This window comes from Cyanistes caeruleus, chromosome 17 (assembly GCF_971803275.1).
Source record: "Cyanistes caeruleus chromosome 17, bCyaCae1.hap1.1, whole genome shotgun sequence".
NCBI classification, from domain to species: domain Eukaryota; kingdom Metazoa; phylum Chordata; class Aves; order Passeriformes; family Paridae; genus Cyanistes; species Cyanistes caeruleus.
The window spans coordinates 15,263,693-15,278,728 of NC_141717.1; the positions used below are offsets into that span (position 1 = coordinate 15,263,693).

Consider the following 15,036-nt stretch of genomic DNA (forward strand, 5'->3'; position numbering starts at 1 on the left):
AAGGTGGAACCGACGCTGATTGGGCACGGCGCGCCGGAGAACGCGGCGAGGGCGGCGCTGATTGGACGAGATGTGAGCGCTGCCGGGAGGCGCTGCGGGAGCCGCCGGGGCGGGGGCGCTTCGCGGGGTCCCGCAGCCGGGTCCGGGTCCCCGCAGCCGGTCCCGGGTCACTTCAGTCCTGTCCGGGTCCTGTCAGCCGGGTCCCGGCTCACTTCAGTCCTGTCCGGGGTCCTCTCCGCCCTGCGTGTCCCCGCCCCGCGTGGCCTGTCCCCTCCCCTCTGTCCCGTGCCCTCCGGCGGAGCCGCCGCGATCGCGGCCGGGCTGCAGCGGGGAGCGGGGCCGGGCCGGCCGCCGCCGTGGGGATGGGCACAGCTAGCACGGCGCGGCTGCGGGGCCTCCAGGCGTGACAGCGGGGCGGGGATGGGCCATCCAGGCGTGGCGCCGGGGCGTCCCGGGACAGCGGGAGAGCGGCGGAGCCGTGCGCTGTGACAGCGGCATGGCGGCGGCTGGAGCGCTGCTGTAGCATCCGCACCGCTGTGGGACCTGCATCCACATGGTGTGACAGCGGTGAGGCTGGGGGGACGGGCAGGGGGACAGCAGTGCTGCAGGTGACACTGGTACCTCAGCAGCGCCGGTGCATCTCCATTCCCTGCTGGGGTATCCCACCTGCAGGCCCTGCTCCCTGCCCTGCCCAGCCCGGGGTGCCCATCCCGCAGCTGGCGCTTCCTCCCGCCCCGCTCATCCCCATTCCCCTTCTCTCCCTCTCCCCCGCAGAGCCATGGAGCCGGGCACCATCGACAACCTGTCCATCCTGTACCACAGCTCCGACTTCATCGTGGTCAACAAGCACTGGGACCTGCGCATCGACAGCAAGATGTGGTACGAGACGCTGACCCTGCAGAGCCAGCTCAAGCACCGCTTCCCCGAGCTGGCCGACCCCGACACCTACTACGGCTTCAGGTGAGCACCTGGGCGCCGAGCCCGGCTCTGCCCTCAGCTGGGGACACTCCTGAGATCCCCAGGATGCTCCTTTACCCCCGCGTCCTTCTCAGGTTCTGCCACCAGCTGGATTTCTCCACCAGCGGGGCCCTGTGTGTGGCACTCAACAAAGCGGCGGCGGGAAGTGCCTACAAGTGCTTCAAGGAGCGCCTGGTGACCAAAGCCTACCTGGCCCTGGTGAGCCCCCCTTGCCACCTCCTGCCTTGGCCTTCTGGTGTTCCTGAACATCTCTGCCCTGAGGGAAAGCTGAGGGCGTTGGGGGTGTTCAGCTGGACAAGAGAAAGTTTCAGAGTTGGAGCCTAAAGGGGCTCCAGGAGAGCTGGAGAGGGATTTGGACATGAAGGGCATGAAGGGACAGGACACAGGGAATGGCTTCCCACTGCCAGAATGTGAGGTTAGGTTGGATATTAGGAAGGAATTCTGGCACAGGTTACCCAGAGAAGCTGTGGCTGCCCCATCCCTGGAAGTGCCCAAGGCCAGCTCGGATGGGGCTGGAAGAAACCTAGGGTAGTGGAAAGTGTCCCTTCCTCCAACAAGGAGTTGGGCTTGGGGAAATGGGTGGCCTTTAAGGTCCTTCCAGCCCCACCCTTTCTGTGATTCTGTGGTTCCTGTCATTGGGGGGTGGGTGAGGAGCACGTGCCAGGGCTCAGTGTCCACGTTCCTGCCCCCAGGTGAGGGGCCACGTGAGCCAGAGCCGGATGACGATCCGCTACGCCATCGGGAAGAACACCACGGAGGGCATGACCCACATGATGTGCATCGAGGGGACAGAGGGTGAGCCGCCCCGTCCCCTGCTCTGCCCACACCCCCAGGGATGTGCTGGGGCATCATAAACCCCCTCTGGATCTCCTTGCAGGCTGTGAGAATCCCAAGCCGTGCCAGTCGGAGCTGATCGTGCTGGAACATGGATCCTACAGCGGAGACCCCGTCACCAAAGTGCTGCTGCAGCCGCTGACAGGTGGGGACAGGGGGAGCAGAGCCTAGAAAGGGATCAGGGAAGCTGAGAGCTGCCATGCTCAGGGGGACAAATGCCAGTAGGTGTATTGTCACCATGCCCTGAAGGAGGGATTCAGGAATTCCCTGTCCCTGATTCCCGCTCTCCCCCCAGGGAGGACTCACCAGCTCCGGGTTCACTGCAGCGCCATCGGCCACCCCATCGTGGGGGATTTCACCTACAGCCACAGGCAGGACAGCAATCCCTACAGGATGATGCTCCACGCCTACTACCTGCGCATTCCCACCGGGAAGGAGCTGATCGAGGTGTGCGCGCCTGACCCCTTCGTCACCGCCATGGACAGCAACTGGGTGCCCCAGCACATCACCCAGCGGCTGGAGGACGTCATCCAGGAGCTCAAGGACAAGGGGACACAGAAGGAGGAGGAGGAGGAGGAGGAGAGCCAGGAAGCTGCCGGAGAGGAGGAAGCAGGGAGTGAAGGCAGCAGGGGGGAGACGGAGGAGCAGCGGGCACGGTGCGAGCAGTGGTTGGCTGAGTGGGCTCTGGAGTGAGCACAAAGCACATCCCTGCATTTCCAGCTCCACCCTTATCCCAGCGGGTCCTCACGGAGCCCAGCGCTGCCTCCACACCTGCACTCCCTGTCTGGCTTCCCTCACTCCTGGGGCTGGCATCAGGTGGATTTTAGGAGCGGTTGAGGTGGGGTTGTTTTGTAGTGTCCATCATCCATCTGGCCATGGGATGTCCCTTTCCTAGTCCTGGGCCTCAGCAGCAGAGTCACATTCCAGCTTAGAGTGACCCCAAAGCTTTCCATCCCTGTCCTGGGGCTCGGGCACAGCTGGGCACTGCCTTTGCCGTGGACATTCCCACAACCTCTCCGTGCTTGGATGCGGAATTACAGCCCAGCACAGGGAGGGGAGAACGTGCTGGCTGCAGCTCCAGCGTCCGTGTCCCCCATTCCCATCCCCTCACTCCAGCTGCTGTGTCATGTGGGAGGCTGGGGGCTGGAGCACGTCCTGGGGACACCGATAGTCCCCCAGTTCCAGGGTGTCCTGTGGAACTGGACTGGGATGGGCATGGAAAGTTCCCTGCCCCTCGCCCCCTTCCTCCCTCAGCCCACCTGGGGGGTTTTTAAAGGTTTGGTGAAGGTGAAGGAGTTGATACCAAGGAATTTTAAAACTTTTTTCAATTTTCTAGGAAGAGAATCTAGTCTTCTAGGGTTTGTAAAATATGGGTGGTCTCAGGAATGACGTATTTTTAGTACTTCCATGGTCAGAGAGCCAGCAGCCCAAAGCTTTTTTAATGGATTTTATTATTCCTTCTACTGGCACTGCCTTTCCTGCTTTTATCCCTGCTGAGACAGGTCAGAGAACACAAGTCCCTTTCTGCTCACTCGCATGAGGAAGGATCAGTGTCCCGTGGGGGTCCCATGGGGTGACTCCTGCCTGGCAGGTTTCCAGAGGGTCCTGCAGGCAGGTCCTTCAGCTGGGCACTTTGGGAAAGCTCTGGAGCAGTAGGAAAAGGATAAAGCTGGAAGAAAGGCTGATGGGAGCTGATGGGAAGAGCAGGCAGGAGGAGCTCAGCTTTGACAGATGCCAAGAAATTTCCTGGGAAGTGCCCTTGCTTTGCTGGTCATCCTGCTTTGCTTTCCCCTTCCTCTGCAGCCCTTGGGGGATGTTTGGAAATGAGAACAGGACAGCTGGGGAGGGACAGAGGGGCTGGAGCCCCACAGCCTCATCCCAGGGCTTTCAAGGACCACATCAGCACCCAGAGTTGTTGCCACCCCACCACCCCCATCCCGTGGGCTTCACACAGCTGATATTGCCACCCTGAGGCATGTGGATAAACACACCCTGCAAATCACCAAAATCCCCGGGGGGGGTGGAATTGGATCACCTGTCCCGTGCGTCTCTTCCTTTTGTGGCTGGGTGCCACAGGGTGGGGATGGCCTGAGGTGCCAGCGCTGGGCACTGAGCGGGCACTGCGGGCTCTGGGCTGCTGCAGAGGGCTCTGGGGGATGCTGAAGGAGCAGGAGCCCGTTGTCCTTGCTGGCAGGTCTTGTCTCACCTTTCAGGAGGGGCTGGGAGCTGGAAATGAGCACAACAAACTCATTTGTCAAAGATTCGGGGGGTGACACTGGCAAGTGACAGCACGTCCCCAGGGACTCAGCCTTCATCATCCTGCCGGGATGAGGGGTGGGGACATGGGGACATGGATGGGGCTGGCACCCTGAGCCCACCAGGTTCACATCGAGGAGCCCCCACACCCCACCCCAGCCTCTGCACGCTGCTTTTCCCCAACGCCACAGATAAAAAGGAATTTTCCTTACTCTACAAAGGGAGTTTTCCAGGCCGTGTCCCTGTCCTGTCCCCTCCTGCCCACGGGGCTGTGGCTCCTGTCATGCCCCGGGGTTGTGGTGTGGCTCTGATGTCCCGTGCACCTTGCAATTCCACTTTTGGTGTATTTACTGTATTAAACGTGTCTCTGCCCTTCACTTTCCGCTCGCTGCATCCATCCTGTGCTCACGGGGGTTTCCAGGAATGAGACCGGACCAGCCCCACAGGAGCGGCCCCGGGACCCGAGCCAGCCAGCCTGGCATGAGAGAAAGGATTGTGTGAGGGACAGGATTGTGTGTGAGGGACAGGATTGTGTGTGAGGGACAGGATTGTTTGTGAGGGGCAGGATTGTGTGTGAGGGACAGGATTGTGTGTGAGGGGCAGGATTGTGTGCAAGCGACAGGATTTTGTGTGAGGGACAGGATTGTGTGTGAGGGACGGGATTGTGTGAGGGACAGGATTGTGTGAGGGACAGGATTGTGTGAGGGACAGGATTGTGTGTGAGGGACAGGATTGTGTGTGTGAGGGGCAGGATTGTGTGTGAGGGGCAGGATTGTGTGAGGGACAGGATTGTGTGTGAGGGACAGGATTGTGTGTGAGGGACAGGATTGTGTGTGAGGGACAGTATTGTTGTGTGTAAGGGACAGGATTGTGTGTGAGGGACAGGATTGTGTGTGAGGGACAGGATTGTGTGTGAGGGGCTGGATTGTGTGTGAGGGACGGGATTGTGTGTGAGGGACAGGATTGTGTGACAGTCAGGATTGTGTGTGAGGGGCAGGATTGTGTGAGGGACAGGATTGTGTGAGGGACAGGATTGTGTGAGGGACAGGATTGTTTGTGAGGGGCAGGATTGTGTGTGAGGGGCAGGATTGTGTGTGAGGGACGGGATTGTGTGTGTGAGGGGCAGGATTGTGTGTGAGGGACAGGATTGTGTGTGAGGGGCTGGATTGTGTGTGAGGGGCTGGATTGTGTGTGAGGGACGGGATTGTGTGTGAGGGACGGGATTGTGTGAGGGACAGGATTGTGTGTGAGGGACGGGACTGTGTGTGTGAGGGACAGGATTGTGTGTGAGGGACAGGATTGTGTGAGGGACAGGATTGTGTGTGAGGGACAGGATTGTGTGTGAGGGGCAGGATTGTGTGTGAGGGACAGGATTGTGTGTGAGGGACAGGATTGTGTGAGGGACAGGATTGTGTGTGAGGGACAGGATTGTGTGTGAGGGGCAGGATTGTGTGTGAGGGACAGGATTGTGTGTGAGGGAGAGTATTGTTGTGTGTAAGGGACAGGATTGTGTGTGTGAGGGGCAGGATTGTATGTGAGGGACAGGATTGTGTGTGAGGGACAGTATTGTTGTGTGTAAGGGACAGGATTGTGTGTGAGGGACAGGATTGTATGAGGGACAGGATTGTGTGTGAGGGACAGGATTGTGTGTGAGGGGCAGGATTGTGTGTGAGGGACAGGATTGTGTGTGAGGGACAGGATTGTGTGAGGGACAGGATTGTGTGTGAGGGACAGGATTGTGTGTGAGGGGCAGGATTGTGTGTGAGGGACAGGATTGTGTGTGAGGGAGAGTATTGTTGTGTGTAAGGGACAGGATTGTGTGTGTGAGGGGCAGGATTGTATGTGAGGGACAGGATTGTGTGTGAGGGACAGTATTGTTGTGTGTAAGGGACAGGATTGTGTGTGAGGGACAGGATTGTGTGAGGGACAGGATTGTGTGTGAGGGGCAGGATTGTGTGTGAGGGACAGGATTGTGTGTGAGGGACAGTATTGTTGTGTGTAAGGGACAGGATTGTGTGTGAGGGACAGGATTGTGTGAGGGGCAGGATTGTGTGTGAGGGGCAGGATTGTGTGTGAGGGACAGGATTGTGTGTGAGGGACAGTATTGTTGTGTGTAAGGGACAGGATTGTGTGTGAGGGACAGGATTGTGTGTGACAGTCAGGATTGTTGTGTGAGGCAGGATTGTGTGAGGTAGGATTGTGTGACAGGCAGGATTGTGTGTGACAGGCAGGATTGTTGTGTGAGGGCAGGATTGTTGTGTGAGTCGCAGGATTGATTCCTGCTCGCCCTGTTGGGACTGCCAGCCCTGCTGGGCCGGAACCAGCAGGACGAGTGGCCCCAGAGCCCTCCCGGGTTTGGTAACAGAGATGGCCGGGGCCGATGAGCACCTGGTGGCACTGCCCGTCCTGTCCCCACCTGTCCCCACCCTCCGGGACAGCACCGGCCGCTGGGATTGTCCCAACCAGAGCAGGAGAAAAGCTCCGGGTTTGGGAATGCTGGGGCTGTCCCTGGTGGGGAGCAGCCCCAGGGCTGAGGGGGTTTAGGGTGCACAGGGAAAGCTGCCACCAGGAATGAGCCATTGATGTGATGCTCTAAGGGCTGGAACCCCCCTGGAGTTGTCCAAGGCCAGGTTGGAGCAGCCTGGGACGGTGGGAGGTGTCCCTGCCCATGGCAGGGCTGGCACTGGATGGGATTTAAGGTCCCTTCCAACCCAAACCATTCCAGGACTCTGTGATTTCTATGGAACTCCTGAACACAGAACTCATCCCTCAGGCTGGAACAGAGGGAACCCTGATCAAAGACCCAAGGAATTATTACAGTCTTTAAGACTGAGATTTTTTTTTTAAGATTATGAACCAGATATGGGCAGAGAGCAACTGGTTAAGGGTGAGGAGCATTCCCAGCCCTCCTGGCACAGGGAGATGCAGTCAGGGCTCACAGCTGACCTGGCAATGTCCCCAGGAACAGCCTGGGGCAGATGCTGCTCCACACGGTCATGTTCAGGGTGGATCTTCCTCTGGCAGCTCCTGAGGGTTTCAGGGCCAGCTTTGATCTGCACAGGGACACAGTGGACACGGTGACCCCCAGAGTGGCCCTGATGTGTCCCTGCCCTCCTGCTCCAGCCACCTCTGTCCAGCCAGCCCGGGGCAGGGGCTGTGTCCCTCCAGCAGTTCATAGCAAACAAGTTTCTGTAATTTTACCACCCCAACAGGAGCTATTTTTACAGTAAATCCTTCCAAAATAGAAACCAGCAACGCCCACGGGCGTAAGCCCAGCCCTGGGGCTGCAGGACCGGTTGGGGGACGGGGCTGGGGACAGGATGGGGCTGGGGGTGACCAACCCCTCTTGGCACTGTGCCAGCAGCTCCAGGGACCCTCGGTGAGGGCTGGGACCCCCAAACCTGGCCGAGAGGGCGGGTGCAGCCCTGCTCCAGCCCAGCCACCCTTCCCTTTTCCCGGGATAAACACCCAGATAACGTTTGTGCTCACAGCTCCTGCAGGTTGTCATCTCAGAGCCTCGGGAAGGATTTGATTTGGTTTTGGTCTCCTTCGTGGCACATGCTTTTTGGAGTATGACCAGGGGAAAAGCTGAAAAAAAGGGGATGGGATTGGCTGTGATTCAGGGAAAAAGGAGAGGCACAGTGGAAGCACCTCCCAGAGGGTGCTGAGCTCATCACTGGGGTCCATTCTGCACCCCAGCTATAAAATAACCCCCGAGCAGCTCTAAAGCTTTTTCCCCTTCCCGGGAACACCTCGACCCCCCTCAAGAGCACAGAAACTCCCAAACCAGAGGCTTTAACTCCTTCTGGGTTCACTTTGGGTTCAGCTGAACCCAGAGCTGAAAGTGACCCTTTACCGAGGAGTAGGAAACAACCCCAAAGCAAAACCAGGGAGAAGGAAAGGAGCCTGACAAAACAGAGTTGAGAAACTGCCCCGTCACACCCCGTGTGTCGAGCTACATCCCCACCCCGCACAGATAAAGCTCTGAGCACTGCCCAGCCCCTGCCCCAGCCCCGGGAGCACCTTCCCGGCCGAATCCTCCCATCCGAAAGCCAAATCCCCCTGGACAAGGAGGAGGAGAACGGCTCGGCACAGCCACGGTAGGATCTGGGGGGAAATAAATGAGATTTAGGAGGGGAAATCCCTTGCATTGAGTTCAAAGGTGATAACGGATTGCTGTAGGGAATTTCAGGAGCAGGGATTGAGTTTCTATCAAATCCCCCTGAGGGGTGTGGAGGGGTGGGGAACACCTGCTGGGCTCCCTCACTGCGTTACACTGGATTTCTCCCAGTCTGTGCTGGTGAGGAGCTGGGGGATGGAGGGGGACCCCGTCCCTGCAAGACAATTGCAGAGTTTCTTCTAATAATGGGTGGGAAAAGTCCCATTTTCTGTTATGCGGGATTTACAATCTCTCCCGTGGTGGCGGGGGGTCTGTGCAGCATCACAGAGCCGGGGTGGGCACAGTGACATCCCTGACCCTACAGCTCCGGCCCCAGTGTTGGGTGACAGAATCAGCCCCAGGACATCCAGCACATTCCAGCACATTCCAGCGCCTTCCAGCAATTCCAAGTGCGGCACACGGCTCTCCAGACCCGCTCCAAGGACGAACCCCCAGCACCAGCACCATGGTGTGGGTAGCACCAGCCCTGGCAGCCGCCCTCTGCCTCCGTGAGTCAAATCCTGTCCCCAAAAACTGCCCCGGGACCCCCAGCCACCCCCTGGCACCAGGGATGCTCCAGCTGGGCTGCTCCTCATCCCAATCCTGCTCCCAAGGCTCTGCCTCCTGCTCTCCTCAGCATCCGCCGGCTTTTCCAGGGACAGATCTTCCCAGATCTCCGGGGATGGATTTACCCCTTTTTGTCTTCCCCACCCTCCCGGAGGGAGCCGGGGCTGCTCTCTCCATAGCCTTCCGCAGCATTTCCTAAGCATTAAACTGGCAAAGGAAAGGCTTTTCCCAGACTTTGAACCTGGAGCTGCTTGGAACAGCCCCGACGAGCTGTCCCTAACCCATGGGGTGTTTCCTAACCTGCTCCTGCTTCCTTGCAGGTGTCTCCACAGACCTGGTGAAAGCCACAGCGGTGAGTCCCTGCCGGCCCCGCTGGCTCCCACAGTGCCAAAATCCCAAAATTCCCAAAATCCCACCGCTGGGATCCCTGCTGTCCCCCTGTGCAGAGCGTGGTCCTGTCCTTGTCCCATCCTTCACCTCCCCTGCTCCCAAAGCCACCCCCAGGGACAGCCCTAGGCCAGTGTCCCCGCTCCCGAGAGTGGCTTTGATGGATTTTGTCCCCACAAGCAGCCCAGGGGCTGCTGCAGCTCCTGGCTGCTCCCGTGGAGCTCCAGCCGGGTCGCATCCCATTCCCTGCATCTCAAATCCCTTCTTCCCTTTCCTTGCCGGGGCTGAGCACGCCCCATCCTCTTCCCCAGGCTGCCCTGATTCTTGGAGCCGTCCTGTCCAGCGCTGAGCATCCCCCGTAAGTACTGGCCCCGACCGGGGCTCTGAGGATCGGGGGGTCCGGGGGGGTGAATTTGCGTTTATCCCACATCAGCTGCTGTGCCGGCTCACCGGGGCGGGGAGGATTTACAGCCCTGTGCAGCCGGTTCCGTGCTGGGATTCCAGCGGGCTGGGCTCCTGCAGAAACTCAAACACACCGAGAATTCTCCTTCCTCCACGCGGGAGCCTCGCCCCGGCTGAAACCCAGGCGCTGCTGTTCTCTCCCGCACCCAAATCCCGGGATATGGGGGGCACCCAGCCTGCCGGGGGGATGGCAGCACCCTGGCACTGCTTTTAGGGGACATTTTCATGACATTTCACGTGTACAGGCTCTGGGCTGTGACCCTGAGCCGGGCACCATCCCAGCCTCGGATCCCGATGTCCTGGAGGGGGCACAGCAGGATGCCCTCGATGCCCTGCTCCTCTCGGGGTACGGGTGAGGAGCCCTCCTGCTCCTGGAGGGGTGGTGGGGGATGCTGAGCTGCTCCTGCTGCTGCCGCAGGGATCCTTCGAGCTGGGATTTACCGACTCTGCAAGACCTGGGGCCGCTCGTGAACCAGACCACGCTGAGTTTGGTGCCCGAGGTAAGGACCCTCCTGGGGGGAGATGACCACCAGGCAGGTCAGCTCCGAGGCCGGGGGACCTGTGCCCTCCGCTCCCAACACCCTCTGGCCCCGCAGGCAGCACGGGAGGATCTCAGGAGGGGCATCACAGCCTCCGACATCAGCCAGGGACGTTCCCAGCGGGAGAAATCCCTTCCCCTCCCCAGGGCGCTTGCAGCAGCAGCAGCTGGAGCCAGGCTGGAGCGCAGCGCCGCCCGTGAGTGCTCCCCTTCCCTCCGAGGGGGAAATGCCCCGGGGCTGGTCGGCAGCTGGGAGCTCCCGGATGGACCAGGCAGAAATCCGGGATTCCCACATCTGGGGAAGTGGGGAAATGTTCTTGGAGGACGGGGCGGGGGTTGCCCAGGGAGAGGGGATGCGGTGCAGCGCTCAGGAAGGAGCTGGGACAGTCCCCAGGCTGGACGCTGCAAGAGCAGAGGACGCTCGGAGAGGGGATGTGGAGCAGTTTGAGCTGCCTGTAACAGGACAAAGCACAAGTGGGCTGCAAAACATCACCGGGTTCTTCAGGAATAACTTCAGGGAATGACAGCAAATGAGGCACCTCTGTGGATTGGGGACCAGGGGATGGGAGCAGGAACCACGGTGGCTTGAGCCACTTTTTTGTGATTCCCTGTCCTTCAGCAGGGCTCTTCCAAGGGGCTCTGAGCCCTGTGGCAGGAGCAGGGCAGGGTGGGGACACACAGCCAATACCTGACACAATTCCTTGCCCTCAGGCTGCCAGTCCGAGCCCATTACCGCCAGCAACATCGATGATACCGTCCCCTACCTCACCCTTGACCAGCTCGACCTTTGCCTGAGCAGTGATGTCTTAATAGAAAACCTGGAGGCTGTTCTGGCACAGCCAATCATCACAGATACTTACCGGGTCCTGAAAAGAAAGGTGGATGAGGTAAGGGGTGACACCGGGCACGAGCCGGGATGGGCAGGACACAGGAATGAAGGCGCCCAGGTGGGTCCTTTGCACTGACTCCTGCCCCATTTTCCCTTCCCTCACCCTCCTTCCTGCCCCACCGGCCCGGCCCCACAGTTTTACCCGTCGGGGATCCCGGAGGAGCAGCTGAGGCGCCTGGGGCTGCTGTCCCGCCTGTACACGGTGCAGGAGATCAGCCAGTGGCCGCTGACATCCAGTGACACCCTCTCAGTGCTGCTCGACCCCTCGGGAGGAGAGTGGAATGATTCCCAGGTAAATCCATGGCAGCAGAAGGGGATGGGTGATGAGGAACCCAAACTGGAACTGGCCCTGGCTCAGCCCAGCTCAGGGTGGAGGCACCGGGGGGTTGTTTTGGGGGGTTGGCAGCGCTGCCATCCTTACCAGCAGCATCTCCCCACGTGCACCTCAGGTGCAGCAGCTGCTCAGCAGGTACCTGGACCTGGGGGGCTCCCTGACCGGGCCCCTGCTGCGGCAAATCGGAGACAAACACCTGTGTGAGCTGCAGGAGGAGCAGATCCAGCAGATCCCTGCCGGAGCCATCGGGTGAGCCGCTTCTCAGGGAGGCTGCTCAGCCCTGAGAGGCCCCTGGGATGTGGGGAGGGGGTGGTGGGATGGCAGACCCCCAGCTCTGTTGTGGATCTCCCCATTCCCAATCAGCACAGTGGGATGTGATCCAACCCCAGATCCCACCTGAGCCCCAGGACCATGAGCAGGGATATCCTGCTCGTTCCTCCCAACCACCAGAACAATTCATCTGCAATTTGGGATGCTGCTGACCTGTGTCCCCCCTTCCAGGACTGCTGGGAAGTTAAACATTTCTTCGTGCTCCCAAACCAAGAAGGAGCAGCTCTATGGGAAGGCTCGGGAGGCCTTTGCCAGCCTGGCCAGCACCCCTGGCCCCTATTACTGCCAGATCCGGCCGTATCTGGGTAGGTGCTTCCCCTCCTCCAGGTTCGGGGTCTCTTCCCAGCCACAGATAGGTCTGGCAGTCTCCAGAACATCTCCAAGTCCTCTCCAGAAGTGCTGGAAGGGTTTGCACATCTACAGGTGCTCTCTTTAAGGTGGAGCTCCAGCAGAGGATCTGAAGGAGTTGGCTAATGCTGGTGTGTCCATAAACATGGATCTGAACACCTTCCTCTCCCTAAATCCCCAGGAACTGCAGGTACAGCCCTGGGATGCTGCTGTCCCTCTCCCCAGGGAAGGGCAGGGCTGGCTGAGGAGGAGGGTTTGAGGTCAGAGCCCAACCAAATCACCCATTCTCCACTTGCTCACCTTTAGGAATTTTCCTTAGGAAGTTTCAGTTGCTCTGCAGCCCCGTTAGCAAAGCTTTTGGGGCTGTGAGGGTGAAGGAAGGGGCTGCTGTGTGTGTGTGTTGCAGAAACTCAGCGTCACCGACGTGAAGAATTTGCTGGGGGAAAACCTCTCTGAGCTGAAGCAAGCTGAGCACGAGCCCTCAGTGGTGAGCTGGGTGCAGAAGCAATTCCAGCGGGAGCTGGACTGTGTGCTGGGAATCGGCCTGCAGGGAGGGCTGCCAGAGCCCACGGGGACAGCCAGCCCTGCTGGCACCACCCCGGCCAGTGTCACCTCCATGGCCACCACCCCTGTGCCCACATCCCCGGCCAGTGTCACCTCCATGGCCACCACCCCTGTGCCCACCACCTCAGCCGATGTCACCTCCATGGTCACCACCCCTGTGCCCACAACCTCAGCCAGTGTCACCTCCGTGGTCACCACCCCTGTGCCCACCACCTCAGCCAGTGTCACCTCCATGGCCACCACCTCTGTGCCCACCACCTCAACCAGAGTCACCTCCATGGTCACCACCTCTGTGCCCACCACCTCAGCTGGCGTCACCTCCGTGGTCACCACCCCTGTGCCCACCACCTCAGCTGGTGTCACCTCCATGGTCACCACCCCTGTGCCCACCACCTCAGCCGGTGTCACCTCCGTGGTCACCACCCCTGTCAGTGTCACCTCCACAGGCACTGTCCCCACCTCTCCTCACCCTGCCACCTCAGCCAGTGTCACCTCCATGTTTACCCCTGTCCCCAATCCCTCATCTGCCCCCACTGCCACCCCCAGCACTGTCACCACTGTCCCAAATCCCTCATCTGCCCCCACTGCCACCCCCAGCACTGTCACCACTGTCCCCAATCCCTCATCTTCCCCCACTGCCACCCCCAGCACTGTCACCACTGTCCCCAATCCCTCATCTTCCCCCACTGCCACCCCCAGCACTGTCACCACTGTCCCCAATCCCTCATCTGCCCCCACTGCCACCCCCAGCACTGTCACCACCGTCCCCAATCCCTCATCTTCCCCCACTGCCACCCCCAGCACTGTCACCACTGTCCCCAATCCCTCATCTTCTCCCACTGCCACCCCCAGCACTGTCACCACTGTCCCCAATCCCTCATCTGCTCCCACTGTGACACCTGTCCCTAATCCCACATCTGCTCCCACTGCCACCCCCAGCACTGTCACCACTGTCCCCAACCCCTCCTCTGCCCCCACTGCCACCCCTGTCTCCCACTCCCCCTCTGCCCCCCACACGCCCACCCCAATTCCCAGCTCCATCTCCCCCACCACCGGGCCGTGCCAGCCCAGCTCCCCTCCGGCATCCCCCAGCCCGAGCCCTGGGAACGTTCCAGAGCCACCACGACCAACATCCAATGGCTACATCAACCTGGAGCCGGAGCCAGGTGAGCTGGGAATGTCAGCCCTTGGAAAAGGCTTGGGAATGACGCTGAGGACAATCCCCTTGTTCCTGGTGGGATTTGGTGGTGGGGGCCAGGTGGGGATGTGACCCTGGAGCTGCCCTCAGCTTCACCTCAAGGTGTCTCATCCCCTCCTGAGCCTGCTGCCTTCCCAGCTGCTCCCCAGGGAGCTGCAGGATCCCATTCCCGCTCTTCTCCCCGCAGGATCAGGATCCAGGCTCTGCTCCTGCCTCGTGCCCGTGCTGGCAGCTGCTGTGGGGAGCGTTCTTCTGCTTGGGGGGCTGCTCTGAGCCCCCCTCAGCAGCACCCACCCTGCACACCCCTCCCTCCATCCTGGTGAAACCACGCCGGGAGTTCCCTGCTGGAGAGCAGAAACCTGGGAAAGGGAAGAGAATTCATCCACGTGTGATGCCAGCACAGGATTTGGTTATTTTTGAGGCTGGGCAGTGAAGGAGGACAGATTTTGCCAGCCCAGAGAAGCCCCACAGGTCCTTACTAGCAGTTTACTCCCTGTAGTACAACCAGCAGTGATGCTGAGTGCTCTGCCAAGGCAAGAACACCGGGCCCAGCTCTTCCAGGGATTTCCTGTCCAACTCATCCCACTGGGATCTGTTCAACAGTGGGAAAACTCAGGGATTTCAGTCACTGGTAGCCCAGCACCACAGCTGAGATCCCCAAAAATCATATTTAATTTTTTCCATGAGCTGCTTTTTGATCAAGGTTTGTTCAAACCACACACAGACTTTCATGGGATGATTAGCTGGAGATAATTTATCTTGATCACTGTGCTATACAATAAAACATCAATCAGCTGGTTTTTCCTGATCCAGCCTGTTCTTTGAGGTGTCCAGTGCTTTGTGGGAAAGCTTCTCCAGCATAATTCCAAAATCTACGGTGAAGGCCAGACCTGCTCCCCCTCTATAAAGTTCAGACAATGAAGATATAGAAGATATAAAATATATAAATCCCTTCTTCCCTCCCAGACTCCCCTCCTGGAGGAAAGGGGGATGGCAGGAGCTGGATACAAGTTTCACTGAGTGATTTTTTTGACAGCTATTTCCAATGAGCAGGGAAAAAATATGGCAAACTTGTTCAAAGTTCCTTTTCCCCCACATGAGGAAGCTGAGAACAGCCTCAGCTCCTAAAGGTTGAACAACCAGCCCCAAGGAACAGGAACAGATCCTGGCAGATCCTGGGATTCTGAGCACT

The 15,036-nt window shown here is 59.4% G+C and overlaps 2 protein-coding genes across 5 annotated transcripts; both read left to right on the top strand.

Moving 5' to 3' along the window:
* Positions 1-94: 94 nt before the first annotated feature.
* On the top strand, positions 95-4,445 carry RPUSD1 (RNA pseudouridine synthase domain containing 1). Of its 3 annotated transcripts, XM_086853977.1 has the most exons (7): positions 95-221; positions 411-567; positions 775-960; positions 1,053-1,176; positions 1,671-1,773; positions 1,856-1,957; positions 2,108-4,445. In XM_086853977.1, the coding sequence occupies exons 3-7, from the start codon at positions 779-781 to the stop codon at positions 2,503-2,505; spliced, it is 909 nt and encodes a 302-aa protein (XP_086710103.1). In that variant the 5' UTR covers positions 95-221; positions 411-567; positions 775-778; the 3' UTR covers positions 2,506-4,445. The 3 variants fall into 3 exon arrangements, with proteins under 3 accessions (XP_086710103.1, XP_023792709.2, XP_023792710.2); XM_023936941.2 differs by lacking the exon at positions 95-221 and having other exon boundaries at positions 357-567; XM_023936942.2 differs by lacking the exon at positions 95-221 and having other exon boundaries at positions 364-556.
* LOC111936292 (uncharacterized) lies at positions 4,435-14,657 on the top strand. Of its 2 annotated transcripts, XM_086853976.1 has the most exons (14): positions 4,435-4,565; positions 8,553-8,736; positions 9,115-9,146; positions 9,493-9,539; positions 10,062-10,143; positions 10,240-10,378; positions 10,893-11,068; positions 11,207-11,362; positions 11,520-11,653; positions 11,906-12,039; positions 12,172-12,272; positions 12,489-13,293; positions 13,586-13,812; positions 14,032-14,657. In XM_086853976.1, the coding sequence occupies exons 2-14, from the start codon at positions 8,694-8,696 to the stop codon at positions 14,275-14,277; spliced, it is 2,322 nt and encodes a 773-aa protein (XP_086710102.1). In that variant the 5' UTR covers positions 4,435-4,565; positions 8,553-8,693; the 3' UTR covers positions 14,278-14,657. The 2 variants fall into 2 exon arrangements, with proteins under 2 accessions (XP_086710102.1, XP_086710101.1); XM_086853975.1 differs by lacking the exon at positions 4,435-4,565 and having other exon boundaries at positions 6,601-8,736; positions 12,489-13,812.
* Positions 14,658-15,036: the final 379 nt, after the last annotated feature.